At 36.0% G+C, this 16,307-nt stretch overlaps 1 protein-coding gene across 4 annotated transcripts; it reads right to left on the minus strand.

Moving 5' to 3' along the window:
• Nucleotides 1-11,636: 11,636 nt before the first annotated feature.
• Brd7-9 (Bromodomain containing 7/9) lies at nucleotides 11,637-16,307 on the minus strand. Of its 4 annotated transcripts, none has more exons than XM_076906422.1 (4): nucleotides 15,986-16,306; nucleotides 15,199-15,309; nucleotides 12,711-14,408; nucleotides 11,637-12,627 (listed from the first exon to the last, which is right to left on the minus strand). In XM_076906422.1, exons 3-4 carry the CDS (start codon nucleotides 14,299-14,301, stop codon nucleotides 11,969-11,971), a joined length of 2,250 nt encoding a protein of 749 aa, XP_076762537.1. In that variant the 5' UTR covers nucleotides 14,302-14,408; nucleotides 15,199-15,309; nucleotides 15,986-16,306; the 3' UTR covers nucleotides 11,637-11,968. The 4 variants fall into 4 exon arrangements, with proteins under 4 accessions (XP_076762537.1, XP_076762536.1, XP_076762535.1 ...); XM_076906421.1 differs by having other exon boundaries at nucleotides 12,711-14,411; XM_076906420.1 differs by lacking the exon at nucleotides 15,199-15,309 and having other exon boundaries at nucleotides 15,986-16,307.

Below are 16,307 nucleotides of genomic sequence, written 5' to 3' on the forward strand. Positions count from 1 at the left end.
GACAAATAATTTTTAAAATCTGTTAGACGTAATCATTTCTAATAATATATATACAGTATTTATTTGAAAATTATAGCATATATAAGTTTCAATCAGCACAATTTATGATTTGTAATTCATAATGGCCATTTGTACTTAATACATGTTCTAATATCTTTAATCTCAAAGGAAAACAATATGGAAACTGAGAGTAAAAATATTTGAAACTTGTAAAATAATTAAAAAAAAGAAGATATAGACACTGTAACTCTGTTTAACCAATTCACAATGATCGCCATTCACAAGATAGAATCGCCATAGACAGAGGCTCAAATACCACAGTAGATTATGGCGAGTTTAGTCGGACACAAATATTCCTTTAGACTGCACTTTCTTATATTCTATAATTAATTTCTGTAATATCCAATAAAAGAAATCCATGCAATTATTTCTGCTAAAAGATTATAACGAGATCTTTAATACAATAATAATGGCATCAGTAGTGAAAATAATAACTACATCATTCGTTATGAATAAATTAAAAGGAAGACGAATATACAGGACTCTAAATCTCTTGAAAAATTCAAAAGAAGACAAATTTTAATGGAGCAAAATAACATCTGAATCTTCCATTTCCCATGTAATTTATTTACTAGGTGATACATTATGTAGATGCAGTACGCTTAGCTTAGATACAGAGGCCATATTGAACAATAGCCACATAAATAATAGAAAGGATTATCTATTATAGTGAAGAAGGAAATATTAAATTTTACATGAATTCATATTATTGTCTAACCAATGGTATGGAATAAGATTATATTAAAAAATTAATAAACGATATTATAATAATCTTCCTTATTGATCATTTCTCATAACTTCAATGCTTACTTTAAAAGCACAATAATTATTAATAATTAAGATATATTTGAACAATTTGATCAATTATAAACGTTCTTCTACTGAACGCTACAGTGCAGATATCGCACGCAGTCTGAAAAAGGCCATCATACACACAAAGGAAATTAAAGGACCGTGATCCATTGAAGAGATTAGAAAGAACAGGAAAGGGGCAAGATACGGAGTTCCATGAGATAGAGGAGAATCGTCGAGATTCGACATAGTACGCGAAGAAAGTCTCGCGGTGTGTCCTGTTCAATTAAACTTCCTGAAAGGGATCCCCTTCCGAACGCGTCGAATTGAATTACGGGTAGAACGAGGAAACGGCACCAGTCTCCTCTGCCTTTTGCTCTTTATTAGAGAATCAGGGCGACGAGCAACAAGGCGGATGCTCCTCCTGGATTTATTCTTTTAACCGAACTTCCGTGCTTTATGAATCTTCCACCCCAGCAGGGCTAACTTCCGCCCCGGGATTGCTTTCATATTGCGTCCACGTGCCAACGTTTCGACGCGATATCGACTAACGAGTCGCGATCATTAAACGTTCTAGAACGCGTCCTTTCATCGTGACAGCGATCAAAATATCATTCATAAACATATCTTAAATAACTAACACCTGATGAGTGTGCTGTACATACGCAAAATGGGATCCAACAAGCTCTATACAGTAAAACCTGTTTTTGTGCGGTCCTTTTTTATGCGATTTTATTTTTGGGCGACTTTTTTCGTGCGATTTATTTTGATGTGGTATATGAATCTCAGCAGCGTTGGCACCAGTTTAATGTTTCCTATTAGTGTACATATACATGTTGTGGACGAACTCTGATTACGTGGTCTCCTTGACGATGATATATCTGGACTTCGCGATGCTTTGTTCATTATGGTACCAAAAAACAAATCAATTGAAATCCTATCTTCAAGCGACGAAAGCGATTTTGGACCAATTCGTCACAAGAAGATGCGCGTTTTGGATTACGACGAGTAGCAGCGAACTATTTAATGTAATTTGAAAACTTCTCCATGTATATGTACAATGAAGAATGAAATGTTTTTACAATTTTTCCAGGTAGAATTTGATTATTTCATTTAATTGAAAGCATTCTCTCATCTATTTCGTAAATAATTGATGTGTTTTCTAAGTGCGAGTTTTTTTATGCGGTCCCTGTCTGCCGCATAATAAAAATTTTAGGTAGTATATCGTACAAAGTTGTTTATTATATGCAAGTATTAGCAAAATTTCCAAATATCTTTTTGTACGATTTCTTTTATGCGGTCCTTATCCACTGCACAAAAACAGGTTTTACTGTACTAATATAATTGTTCACTAATCTGTGTAGAATTCATTTAAATAAAATTTCAAAAATACTTAACTTTATTTATATTCTCAGAGCTAAAATAATTCTATTTTATATCAGATAATTCGAATTATTTCGTACAGAATAAGCAATCGCATAGTCTAATAATGTAGTTATTAATTATGTATCAAGTACTCACCACGATATTCGAAATGGAGATTAGTATAAATGTAGATGTAACTACGTCTCGTCCAGGTTCCTTTTATACGAATACTATGTCCCTTTGTGTGCAATTGAATAACTAAGTCGAGAAGTCCATACAAACGATCCTTGAAACAAGTAAACATATCGTACTATTAACATCATTGAGGTTACATTCGCAAAGTATTGTGGGTGTTACAATACAGCACACAAATACAAAAACTTTTACATAATTCATTATGTATGTACAATTAAATATTATTCCAGAAATGAGAGAAATTTGACTGACTAAAAATGGTGGAACACATTATAAATTTAGGTTATCAAAACTAAAGCTGAGCATTTGCGACCCTCGACGATAAGCACTAAAGAGGAATAGAAAAATCGGATAGTTTAAAATTAAAAATAATTTTCAATCTACAAAATTCTTGAAACGTATTAAACAAAACTCGTATTCATGTAAATACTACATTTTCGTAAAAAAGTTACTATTTAAGTTTTATTATGCTCTAATACGCACGTATTAATACGCATTTACAATCAACCAACAGTTTTTTATGTTTTAACAACTATGTGCTACAAATTATCACAGCTATATGACTTTATTTTTAATTACACAGATAATTCGTAAAGCAAAGCTTAGAAATTAAAATTAGTGGTCGAATATAGTAGCAATAACTGTCGATCTTGTCGACAATGGGGTTATGTTGGAAACACTACACAATCGTTTACAATAATACGTAGAAGACTAAACTAATACTTACTTTGCACAACTATTTCACTTCCTAATCTTCTAAATAAATTCTGCGATTTCAACACTACGAATTAGTAGATCGAACACTACGATTTCTAAAGCGTCACTAAGAGCACTAATCACCTTCTCCCTGAACCGAAAAGCGACACTGTCTCACTGTAGTCAACTCTTTACTACGTAAGTTCCGCTTCGCGCACGAACGTTTAATTATTTGTTATATTAATATAAAAATTATAAGAATTTACATTAAAAGAAAGAAGATTTAGTTTATTCGACTGAAATAAGCTCTACGAGTGTCTATGAACCACTTCTGCTGAATTTCTCCTTGAGATTAACTGTTGTAAGCGATCGTCGAGCAACTGCGCTTCGTTCAAAACAGTTGAGTAGCTACAGCTTCTCTCCAAACAAAACAAACGAGTGTCGACGATTCAGCATTATGCTTCTTACATTCAGTCAACTACGATGTCGAATTCGCTACAACATTTTATTACAATATTACTAACATATTTTTTGCAAGAAGGAGGCCAGGTACTATCATTTTTATTTTATTATTTTATTATTTTTGATTGTTTGTTCTGGTTTAGTTATATTGTTTTTGTCTTCTTTTATTCTTCATGATGACGTTTTATGTAACAATGTTTTATTCTTCAAGATTGTTTTATGTAATGCTGTGCTATAGTCTGATAGTGTACTCTATTCCACTTTTGAAAAAGAATGATTTCGAATCTAGAAGTTGAAAAACCGATGAAACTCTGGGGATGTGCAATACTTACAGTGCTGGACAAAAGTATTGGCACAGCATGATTGTTATGATAAAAATGCTTATAACTATGAAACAAATTGTTAAAAAGGAAAAATTTGTTTACACGTTTATTTATTTATTATTCTAGATTATTATTTAACAGAAACAGTAATATAAATAAAGTGATATGCGAAATAATAACAAAAACATATTTATTGAGCGTTTTAAGCATGGACAAAAGTATTGGCACAAATGATTGAAAGTACTTAGAAATTAAAAATTAATATTTGGTTGGCCCTCCATTCCTCATGATAACTTCCTTCAATCGTTTTGGCATTGAAGTTACCAATTTTTTTGTAAAATCCGGCTCTATATTGTTCCATTCTTGTAAAATAATAGCTTTTAATTGGTTTTTGTTTGTTATATTATATTTTCTAATTTTTTTTTCTAATTCATTCCAAACATGTTCGATGGGATTCATGTCTGGACTCTGGGGTGGGGTATTTAATGTATGTGCGGTATTGTAAACGATCCATTGTCGTACAATATAGGCAGTATGTTTTGGATCATGGTCTTGTTGAAAATAAAAATCACGCGGGAGATTTAATTTATTAGCACTTTTAAATAAATTTTCCTTTAATATATTTAAATATACATATTTGTCCATAATCTCATCTATGAATACTAATTCGCCAACCCCAGACGCTGCAATGGAACCCCATACCATGACTCCACCTCCTCCATGTTTCACAGTGGCTTGTAAATGTTGTGGATCCATTTCCGTATTTGGCTTTCTCCAAACTAATACTCTGCCATCTGATTTAAATATATTAAATTTAGTTTCATCTGAAAATAATACGTTATTCCAGAATGTGGGATCCTTTTTTATAAATTCTTTTGCAAATTCTTTTCTCATCTTCCGATTCTTCTTGGATATGTATGGTTTCCTTCTTGCGACACACGCAGAATATCCCGCATCTTTTAACACTCTCCGTATAGTTTTCGAACTTACTTCTTTTTTATTTTCTTCATTTAACTTTGCTCTAAGTTGTGATGAGTTTAATTTACAATTTATTTTCACTTCCTTTACAATTTTCCGTTTTTCTCTAACTGTTAACTTTGAGGGACGTCCACTTCGATTCCTACTTTTGAAATCTGATTGATTCTCAAATCGTTTTACGACACTTCTAATAGTGAATCGACTTCTATTAACACTTTTTGCTATTTCACTATAAGATTTTCGCATTTTGTGCAAATTTAATATTATTTTTCTCTCTTCACTTGTAGTTTCTTTCCCTCTTCTTGACATTGTTGCTTGTTATATTTCCTATGTTGCTAATCGACTGAACTTAAGGATGACTGTTAGAAAAAATGACTATCAGGGAATCCCCTACCTATACCATCAAGTGACAATCGGATTTTTTTCGGAGAGATACAACTACACTAAATTTTGTATAATGTGCCAATACTTTTGTCCATGCTTAAAACGCTCAATAAATATGTTTTTGTTATTATTTCGCATATCACTTTATTTATATTACTGTTTCTGTTAAATAATAATCTAGAATAATAAATAAATAAACGTGTAAACAAATTTTTCCTTTTTAACAATTTGTTTCATAGTTATAAGCATTTTTATCATAACAATCATGCTGTGCCAATACTTTTGTCCAGCACTGTATGTAGATATGTATTATGCAATTTCTTTTCTGTTCAAAATTACTTTAAATAGGTGAAGTCGAGCCTTGAAAATTCAGCTGTTTCTTAAACTTGCGTTGTAATTCATAAACTATAAAAAATATAGAAAAAATTGTTGTCTTTCATAAGGACTATATTCTTGCTAAATAGTTTTATAATCGTAGAATTTTTCTATATTACATATTTCAACCTTTTATTAACCATCGAATCAACGTAAGAAATAGAAAATAAAGAAGAAAAGGAGAACTCATACATGTAACTATTTTATCAAATATTTTTCTACGTATCAAATAATGCAAAACTATTGACTAAAGAGTAAACAAATAGCCGCTGAAAGCAGAAATGTAAAAAAAAAATGGTGGAATAAAATGGTGGAAATTTCCCAGCAGTTTAGAAAACACGTGGCCTTCTTCGTTATTTTTCTACATATCAAATAATGCAAAACTATTGACTAAAGAGCAAACAAATTGCTTTCAGCGACCCGCTGAAAGCAGAAATGTTAAAAAAAAGCGGTGGGAATATATCGTTTCGATCGGATTAATTAAAATAACGACGTCACAAACAGCTCAGCTGGTTTTCCCAGCAGTTTAGAAAACACGTCGCCACGTATCGCGCGTCCCTTTAAAGCAAGCAGAGAGGTCTCGTTTAATCACGGGCCGCCGTGATTTGCGGTCAGCGTCGTCTGTTTGTTATAGAACCGAGCGTTCGTGACGAGCCATCCCCGATTTCACGGTCCGCCGCCAAAGCCAAATCCCTCGAATCCAATATTTCCGTTCGGCCTCCGCGCGATTCCGCGCAGAATAACGCGGCGACAATGAAGCCTTCTCCCACGCTGTTGCGATAATCAACTTGTGTGTGCATGCTTCTTTGACCGAACGAAACCGCGATCAAATTGCAATTATTCGAGTAGAAACGAGTATCTGATTACTCTTCGAACGAACTTGTTGAATATTTACAATCAATTTTTATCGTATCGCGCAAATTATTATTAATTAATTATTATTAAGGGTAATGTTTGGGGTATTTCTTTGAGGCTATTAAATTGTACAGAGAAACGTGTCAGACAAGAGTCGAATGATTTAAAGACATCTGTGTAGAGGTTTTGTGTAGATTTAATCCCTTGTTATTTTTTTCGAGCCAGTTTAAGGACAGAATAAAGATCCCTCTTTTTACGAGTAAAGTTATTTTTCACGGTTAGCTGAATTTATAGTAGCGTGTGAGTGTTCCTTGTCCTCTCTAAAACTCGCACAAAATAGAGTATTTAACTGTTTAATGAAATTGACAGCCCTCTTTTAGGAAGCGCAGTCATCACTTTAAAATCAAATTTAAAGAAAACTAATAATTTTGTTGTATTTTCAATTCGTTACACGCTCTTAAAAGATCATATACGATAGCAAACTTTGATTAAATAATAATATAATGTAACGTTTGATAACATTAAAATTGTTAATATTATTAAGTAGACCGTGCATATTAGCGCACGTTGTAATTAAGTAATAGTTAGAATTTTGAAAGAAAAAGTACGAACAAGGAAGTTGAAGACGAATCTGTTGTTTGTTATCGATTCAGTTGTTTACTATTATATTCTATTAACATTCAGTAATAACGACAGAATTAATGAGCTGTGATTTAAGCGACTGTACCCTACTGCACAGGCCGTAACACTTAAACCGAGCAACCAAGATATTCATAACTCTGCGTAGTCTTTACATTTTAAGCAGTTGCTCGCGAATTTCACTACAGAATTCCCACGCTATACACTAGCGAAGAGCAGCTAGAATATCTGCAAAACTAATCTAACAAGCTTGAAATATAGCCGAGAGACGCAGTCATGGCAAAATTGCGGCCGGTTTCTATGCAGTTAAATCTTTACTCCACTGGACCCGCTTGCGTTTACATTTTAAAATGCCTTAACCTTCCCTTTTCACTATTTGCAACTGCTTGTTACGAGCAAAATTTCTGGAAGCTACTATTTGGCAATATCGATTCAACATTGGTCCAATCGAAGGCGAAGAAAAGTCGTCTTGAGATGACGGAAATGGAGTATTTTACGTGTATAAATTTAATATAATTAATTCGATGTTTCTTAATATATTTCTATCAATTACTTAATTTAATCGTGTAACAAAACCAACAGTTTTTAAATTAAATTTAAACGGATGTAACAATTTTTTAACATTCTGAATTTGTAAAACACTTTTAAAGTATTTTATGTACCTGAAAGTTGAATAGTTATTTAATGTAGCGTAAAAAAGTTAAAATAATTTTACAGAACTCAAATAAAAAGATACACAATTGATAGCAATAACACAAACTTACATACTTCAATGAGGTAGTTTTATTTTCAAAAAACTGCTGCGTTTCGACGACAACTAAGACGGAAGCAAGATGAAAAGAGATGATTGTTGGTAACATTTATAATAATTACGTGGAGTGATATTACTTATTTAGGCTAAAATAGAGTTCATGAAGAGCATACTTGGTACATAATATCGAGATTTGAAAAGCCGTGCACTATATCTGTATTCGCAATTTTAAAAGACAAAAATTCGAAGAATTCAATAAGCAGAAACAATAATCCTATAATTATTAATCTATTCGCAAGCCCATCGATTACAGCACAGGTTGAAAGCGCGACAGTAGATTACATCGAGTTTAGTCAGACGGAAACTATCACACAAAATTGGCTACTTATTTCCATATTTCATGAACATAGAAAAATCTTTGTCCTATCAATAATTTGTGGAAAGAATCATATTTTGTCGAGAAGAACCACGGATAGTGTTCAAAAATTCAGTGCAAGAAAAATAACATAGCATAAAAAATATGTTTCCATCAAATATATGCACCATCATGGCTCACCAATTACTAATCCCACAATTTTCGTACACAACGTCACAAACTATTCATCCATAACGATCGTACAGTGGATTGGTGTAAACGTTGGTCAAAGAGCGGCACGGTTAGGCACCAAAGAAGGATAATTGCTCGGCTGATGGTTAATTGTAATGAACTTCCGCTCGCGTGCCATTTTCAGCCATCCTCCGTTGTTCTCGAAAGAACGAAACCGTCGTTTAATTAACCTGTCACGGGGCTAAACTTGCGGTGGTGTGCCGGGTTGGTTCCGCAAGAATGTTGCCTCGCCAGCGTCAGAGTTCGAGTCAGCCCTTTAAATTGACTCGTCCCCAAACATTGAAATCGAGCCTCCGATCATCTCGAGAAACGTCGCCCACGAAATCGTCATCGCGAGTAAACTAGATTCGATTCCAAGCGTGAAAGACCTGCAAACTTCATTAACGGGACGTTCTATTTACGCGTGGCGTCCTCGCGCGGCCAGATGAAATTTAAACACGCCAAGATCTCGCGACGCCTCGTTCGATTATCGTTACGAAACTACATCGTGCTGTAAAACGAAACGAATTTGAGGCACAAAAGTACCAAGAACCTTGAGAAATGATTATGATGAGAATTGAATACAACAACGTTGAACGCATTTTAACGCTCGCTCGATGGTACCAACGCGTTCCCCAGTTGCGTTCATTTTTTAAATCTCCACGCCGCGGAGATCGTTAATGAAATAGTTAGCTGGCCACGGTAACAGCGGTGGGATTTCAGTCGCAATAAACGCGGGCTGGGTAATCGAGTTCGCCGGTTTTCCATACTCGAACTTGTCTATTCCGTTCTAACGACGTAATTACGGTGAATAACACTTATATTAGGGCTGAGAGCCGCGGAATTTTCAAATTAACCCACGCTTTACCGGCGTAATCCTATTATCGAGCGACTACAGCCCCCTGCGCACCTGCCTGCAGTCTCTACGCGCTCGTCCCTGCGAATATCGCATTACGCGGCTACAATCGACCACCCGCGCACTGTGCACTTTGCGCGTTGCATAAATAATACCAGCGAACAATGAGAAAAGAGGAAGTTGTGACGCGAGGGCCGCTTCAAATAATTAAACGATTCCGTGTTCGCTAAATAAATGACTTTATTGTCTCGTGAAGTATGATTTATCGTCTGGCGCGACAGAAAACGTGCTCGAAACCTTGTTTCATTACTTTTAAATCATTTATAGGGAAACCAGGTATTACACACCGTTTGAACGTTATTTATGTTGCTGCGATACATATTTCATTAATCTATATTCCCATCGTTTCAGTCGTTTCAGTGTATATATTTAGTATGCAGTATACTATATGCAGACGTAGTAATTGTGCGTCGAAATACGCTAATCTTCGAGATCGCGTACATCCTATGGAATAGAATTTACAATTTCTGATGTGATATGTAGATTATAAAGCGGTGTTATTTCTAATTAGAAGAGCAGTTAGAAAAATATGGTGATATTTGTAAAGTAACGAATATTATATAGTTTGTACAATTTTAATATCTTTTATATTGAAAAATAATCTGACACTTATCGTTTTCACCTCATCATTTTATACAAGAACTGTCATTTCAGAGAATTTTGGTGAAACAGACTGAAGCACCATTTCTCAATTTATTACATTGACATATATAAAGATTATATGGATATATTATAGAAATATAAATTATAAACCTTTATCAAAAGCTGTTTCAATGTTTAATAATTACAATAAGTATTTTATTGAAATTCAAATTTTGTCATTTTTCTTTTAGCCAATGATTGATAAAAAGGTTTCGCTGGCGCCACCATGCGGCCAGTTTTGATACTAAATTATAGTAGCGAATTTTTCGTAACGCAGCTCGCGTCGTTCCGTGTTATATTTGATTATTTAATTGGGAAAAAGTGCTTCCTGTACTCGTGCGATGTTCATTTCGGAGAGAAAAAGGTAGGGATTACATTTTTTCATACATAATTTAACATATTCTACTTATATGTTTCGTTAATCTGTACTTGAACAATGGTCTTGAAATCGTATTGGATTTGGCGCTATTCTCGTTCATTTTAAAAACGCCTCGCCTTCTCCATTACTTTCTTCAATTTGCTTTTTATTTGGAAATAAAGCAGAAACGGTAATAAAATATGCGGCTGTTAGTAGTCGATAAAAATTGGCATTTGTCGAGCAAATATTTTCGATAGAAATTTAATTATTTGATACAGTAACGTTGCGTTGTTTTCGTCATTCGATTGATATTGCGATCACCGACTGCCATATTGAATCCACCATTCGTAATTCTATCTTCGAATTAAATACTAACGTTTAACTTTTATTGGAAAAAACTAAATTTAAAATTTATGAAATTATTTATAATTGCTGTTTCTTTATAAATGATATATTAAGTAAGGGGTAACATTGGATCTGTAGATTGTTGAGAAGTTAACCAATTATGTTAAAAAACGAGAATACAACAGGCTAAAGTGGCAGACATAGACGTTAATGTTCAAGTGATAAATAAAATACAAAATCTTTCAAAACGGCATATTTTATTTTCTCTTCGTTTCGTATGCAAATAAGAAATTACTCTCATACGATTAGTTTTTTTCATTTTCGTTTCATTCTATATATTTCCTCTTAACAGATTGAACGAAAGATATGATGAACACAAGATAAATATTTTCGAAAATTTGTTTCTCACAAAAGTATGAAGCTTTCAATGTGATCAAATATTCGTTAAATGGTATATAGGAAAATGCACGACTCGTTCTTTAAAAATACACTTTATGAATATTTACAATTTCCATTTCATGTATATATATATATATATTTTTTTTTCTCGTTTTAAAACAGAAGTACGATATTACATTGCTTTGCAAATTGTGAATTAATTTAACTACGAAACGATCAAAGATATTCCTTCTAATAACGTTCTATTAATAACTAATTATAGGCATTTTTTGTAAATATCCTTCATTTACAAATTAGAAAAGGATAAATCTTGTTTCGTAATTCTTCAGTCAAATCTCATTAAACATTTTCCTTCTCTTCGTCCCATTCAAACGGTATTATGCGTTGCAAGTATATTTGATCAAAAATTTGTAAGCTTCATATATTATCTTATCATATATACGCAAACTTCATAAATAATATGTATATTCATACAAAATAAACGCGGTGTTGATTGAATGACAAAACGATTCAAGTCCACGATCTTATTTATTAGCCACATTCGCTTAGCATTAAACCTACTGCATATATGTAATAAAATGTACAACCTGTGAAATATATAGTACTGTAGATATTTATTGCGTCGCGTAATTTGCACATTTTTATAGTAATACCATCGATAAAATGATTTAATATAATGCCTCTGCCACGTTTTAAACAAAAATCGTACAATAATATTTCCTTGGTACTAATAGAAAATGAAATGTTTATGTAAATGTTAACGTGTTTAACGTTTGAATGACGTAATAAATAATTTCCAGTACTATATGTTTAAATGAAAATTCATATATCTCGAAAATTGTACACACTAAGATTCCGATAAAATGTCCTCCAGTGTTTTGTCGTCATGGAGGGGCGAATGTCCTAATGTAGGATCACTCTCCAAAAATTCTCGAAGCTCCGTTTCGAGGTCTGGAACCGCAGATGTCTCTGTTGTGCTCAGTAACGACGGTGGCGTCTGACTATGCGCCATGCCGATCTGTATCTGAATTGGAGGTTGATTCGCATTCACGATAGTAATCTGCTGGTTTTGTTGGCTGGTAGGGCTGAGCAGATTGGCGTTCTGAATCGGTGACGGGGCTGACAACAGGTTCGATGGAACCTGATTGTTGCTAACTTGAGACAGCAAATTGTTCTCAGCAACAATCGTCGGGTTATGCGTGATAGGCTCCACTTCCATGGGCTCCGGTCCACCAAGAGGCGCTATGCCCATGGCTCTTCGCAAACCGTCTACAGGTGCGATAGCCGAGGGAGGAAGTTTCTTAGCTATTTCTGTTAAATTGTCCGTGATTTTGTCCGCTATCGTCACTTCTGTATCGGACGGTTTAGGAACATTCGACAAGTGGGCAGGCGGCGGAGCTGACAGTCGTTCGTGCTGCACTGCCTTCAAACGACCAAGCATCTGTGATGTGTCGTCTAATCGACTTTGCAAGGCCGCGCGTTCCTCGTTGAGCTTCAATTCCTCCCCTACGGAATAAAATGAAAAATTGAAATTGTTATATCGTAACATTGTTAATCGTGAAACTAGTTTCGTTCAAAAAAATAATTACCTAAATTCTCCAAAAAATTCACGTCAATTCCCAGTTCGGACAATGTCTTCAGCTGATCGATGTCCACTTTAACATTGTCCATAGGCGCGATATTGCGATTTACATCCTGCATAGGCTTCTCTAACAAATGCTTTATCTTCTCCTCCTCCTCCTTGAGCCTTCGCTTTTCCTCAAGGAACTTCTTGGTCTTTCTGTGATCCCCTCCAGTCAGGATATCCAACAAATCATCGACCATAGTTAACGTATAATCACAGTCTTTAGCAAAGTCTAAAATTGATTCCGCATATTGTACAGCCGTCTCGTCACCATAAGTCTGATACACCAAGTCCGTCTCTTCCTTGGTGAGATTGGCGAACGTGGAATCGTAGCTTGGGGCGTAAGAACCAAAGGCACCGTAATACAAAGGTTTCACTGGTTTCGACATATTTCTTCTGTCCTCACGGAATCCCGCTAACGCTCCTGTACCATGATTCAATTTACCTATGAGCTGTCCTAACGACACCGGTCTCTGATTAGTTCCTGGGATCACTCCGTCTCCAGGTACTATGATCTGTAAACTGGTGGTTCCATCCTTCTTCTGCCTAAGGAAACCCATCTTTGAGTTCACTCTCTTCAACGTTAGTTTCTCTGAAGCAGCTTTCGCGGCACCGCGTGCTTGTTTCAAGATTTCCTCCGGTGTCAGATCATCCGGGATGGCTTCGAATTTACCCAAATTCGCTAATCTCATCTTCCTCTGGTTCTCTTTCCTGAGTTCCTCAGCCTCCTCGTTGCGTTCCTCTTGTTCTCGTTCGCGTTCGATCTGTTCCTCTGTCACAGGCACGTCTGGATTGTTAGGATCCTCTGTTCCCAATTCGAATCCAAGCTCTTCCTTCGCGATGTCCTGCATGTAAGTGAGAACGGGCCGCAACTGGCGAAGTTTCTCAGGTGTGACCATCTTCAGCCCGACATGCAACAACTTTTTCGCCGCCTTAAAATAAATGGTATCCGGATGATTGTATGTGGTAGCGTTATCGCACATCAGTCTAAAATCGTCTACGAATTCGTTCAAATTTTGATAACTGTTGTCGTCTATCTTTTGCTTTATCGTGCTAAAATCCATAGGATTAGTAATAATCTGCGAGTATCCAGGCGCGATACTATCTGTGACCGGCCAGGCAAAAAATTGCTGGGGGTCACGTTTTTCCATTGACCTGAGGAGATGTTCTAATAATCGTTGAAGAGGTGTACGCTCAGCAATTTTCCTAAGTACACAAGTTCTGGGCTCGCGATGCGGGGAGAGAGAACTAATATTGTTTGTACCACCGACTCTGTGTTCTCCACTGGATGGAGGTCTCGGAGGTAACAGTTGATGATTAGGAATCTTCTTGGGCACTTCAACTAGGCTTTCATCGGCATCTTCCACTGATTCTTGACTGGATTCTTCTCTCCTCCGCTTCTTGTCTTTGTGATGATGCTTGTGCCGTTTGTCCTTCTTTTTCTTTTTCTTCTTCAGCTTCTTGTGTCCTATATACCTATCGTATTCGGATTCTTGTGTTACGGAACAGTTAAGACCCAACTGCGGTTGGTAGATCCCCAAGCGTTGGGACAACATCGTTGTCTGACTTGGAGATTCGTTGCCGTATTCAGGTGTCCTGCTACCTCCGACCTTTAAAATTAGCTTCAAGGTACGGGGCTTATCCGTGGTTGTATAGTGTCCTTCTACTGCAAGCAAAAAAGATGGGGAAATTTATTTACCGAATATAGAACTTGACACTGTTTGCTAAATATGTATGAAGATATTAAAGCATTAAGCTATAAATAATATCTAGTAAGCATGCAGAGTGAAAATGTCTTGCGGAAAATCATACAAAAGTGCAGAATAACAGCATATTGTTGTAATGTAAGATTATGGTGCTATATATTACAGGAATATGAAGAAAAAGTGTAATTTTGAATTAATAAAAGGTCTACGGGACATTAACAGAAGGGTAAAAGGGGAATGTTGATAATAATGATAATAAAGATGATTTTAATAACAGGACAGTGACCTTGTTTTCACATTCAACAAACTGGAAGCGAGATGGAAGTAGCTTGACTTAAATTAAATAAACCTTGATAGAAGTATGCAATAAAATAATTGTTTGTCACATTGATAATTGACTGAGTCTGCGGGAATAATCAAGGAGGGAGCAACTTGTTGAAATTGAAAATACCTCGTAAAGAGGTAAAGCGAAAGCATATATGGCCTCTGATGCCATAATACATAACAGCCAGGGAACTAAGTGATTGAAGTGCAACAGACATAATAGTATCTCAGACGGATCCATATAAATCTTTCTAATAGGGCTATCAATACATTCGAGCCGTTAAAGATCTTGTTGCACTTCAACTAATCTTAACAGACCAAAGAAAAAAAACTGGAAGGGTTTGAGACTTCTGAGTAATTTTTGGAAGCACAGCTAGTTTCTGTCGTGCAACCAGTCCATGTCCGTTGTTACACGTCACTTACTTCCACGTCGCACCTGTCGCTGTGGAACCTTCGTTTATACTTTCGTATCCACCTCACTTCTACTCCAACCTCACTCTCAGTTTGTCCGTGGTGAAAACGTAGTCAATATTCCTGTGCATTATTAAACTATGAGTACAAAAAGGATTCCAATGTGAAAATGTTAGAAAAGTTCAACCAATCAAGATCCTCGTACTCTCGTTTAAGACTAATCAGAATCTCTACACCATGGACACGATCAGACTCTACGGATACGCTTTTCACTTGCATCCTGGTGCGATCGACATTAAATGCCAGCGCAGCCGTATTACATTCAGCGAGATATTCTCTAATAACGTGAAAATCGACCAGTAATAACGAACAAGAGGCGTATAAGAAACAGAGTAAAACGAGGATGGACGGAGTATTCGAGAAACCAAAGACACCCGTTATACTTCAATACATAGTGCGATGAGATAGAAAGCTTTGAAAATACAGCATGTAAACGAGAACACCTGATAACGTAGCAACGAGCTGTCATCGCGAACATGATTCATGATCGTAGGAGCATTAAAACAAAAGTATCGCGTTGAAGCGATTAGCTGCAGCGCCGTTTTGAATTCGAGGCGCGTTCCCTGTTTCGTTTGGGACACACTGTGCAACACGACGGTACGACGATTATGCAAAATACGGTACACAATTACGCGGCAACCTATGATGCCAAGATGATGTTAAAAGACAAATTACAACTGACGAGAAACGACGAAAATACGTTTGAGATACGCCGGATTCGGATACTCCAGGCTCTCACCTTCGTGCCTTCCGCGCTTGTGCTTTTTGTGCTTCTTCGAGCCCATGGTTTGCACGTCGGCCCACAGCCTGGTGGAATATTTTAACGATAAAACAGTAAACACTACGTCGTATACCACCACGGAACGCGGTTTGCGATAGTACCGCGCTCCGTTACATGTGTAGACAATACGGTGGCGGCCATTGAAGACGTCACAGAACTCCAAGCCGCTATGGTGGATGCATATCTTTCGCTTCCCCCGCCCCAGCGTTCAAGCGCCAGCTGCACCGTCATGGCGACGCGTCGTTCGAACAACCGCGTGATACGAATTCGTTCCAATCTA

This window comes from Xylocopa sonorina, chromosome 13, assembly GCF_050948175.1.
Source record: "Xylocopa sonorina isolate GNS202 chromosome 13, iyXylSono1_principal, whole genome shotgun sequence".
Lineage (NCBI taxonomy): Eukaryota > Metazoa > Arthropoda > Insecta > Hymenoptera > Apidae > Xylocopa > Xylocopa sonorina.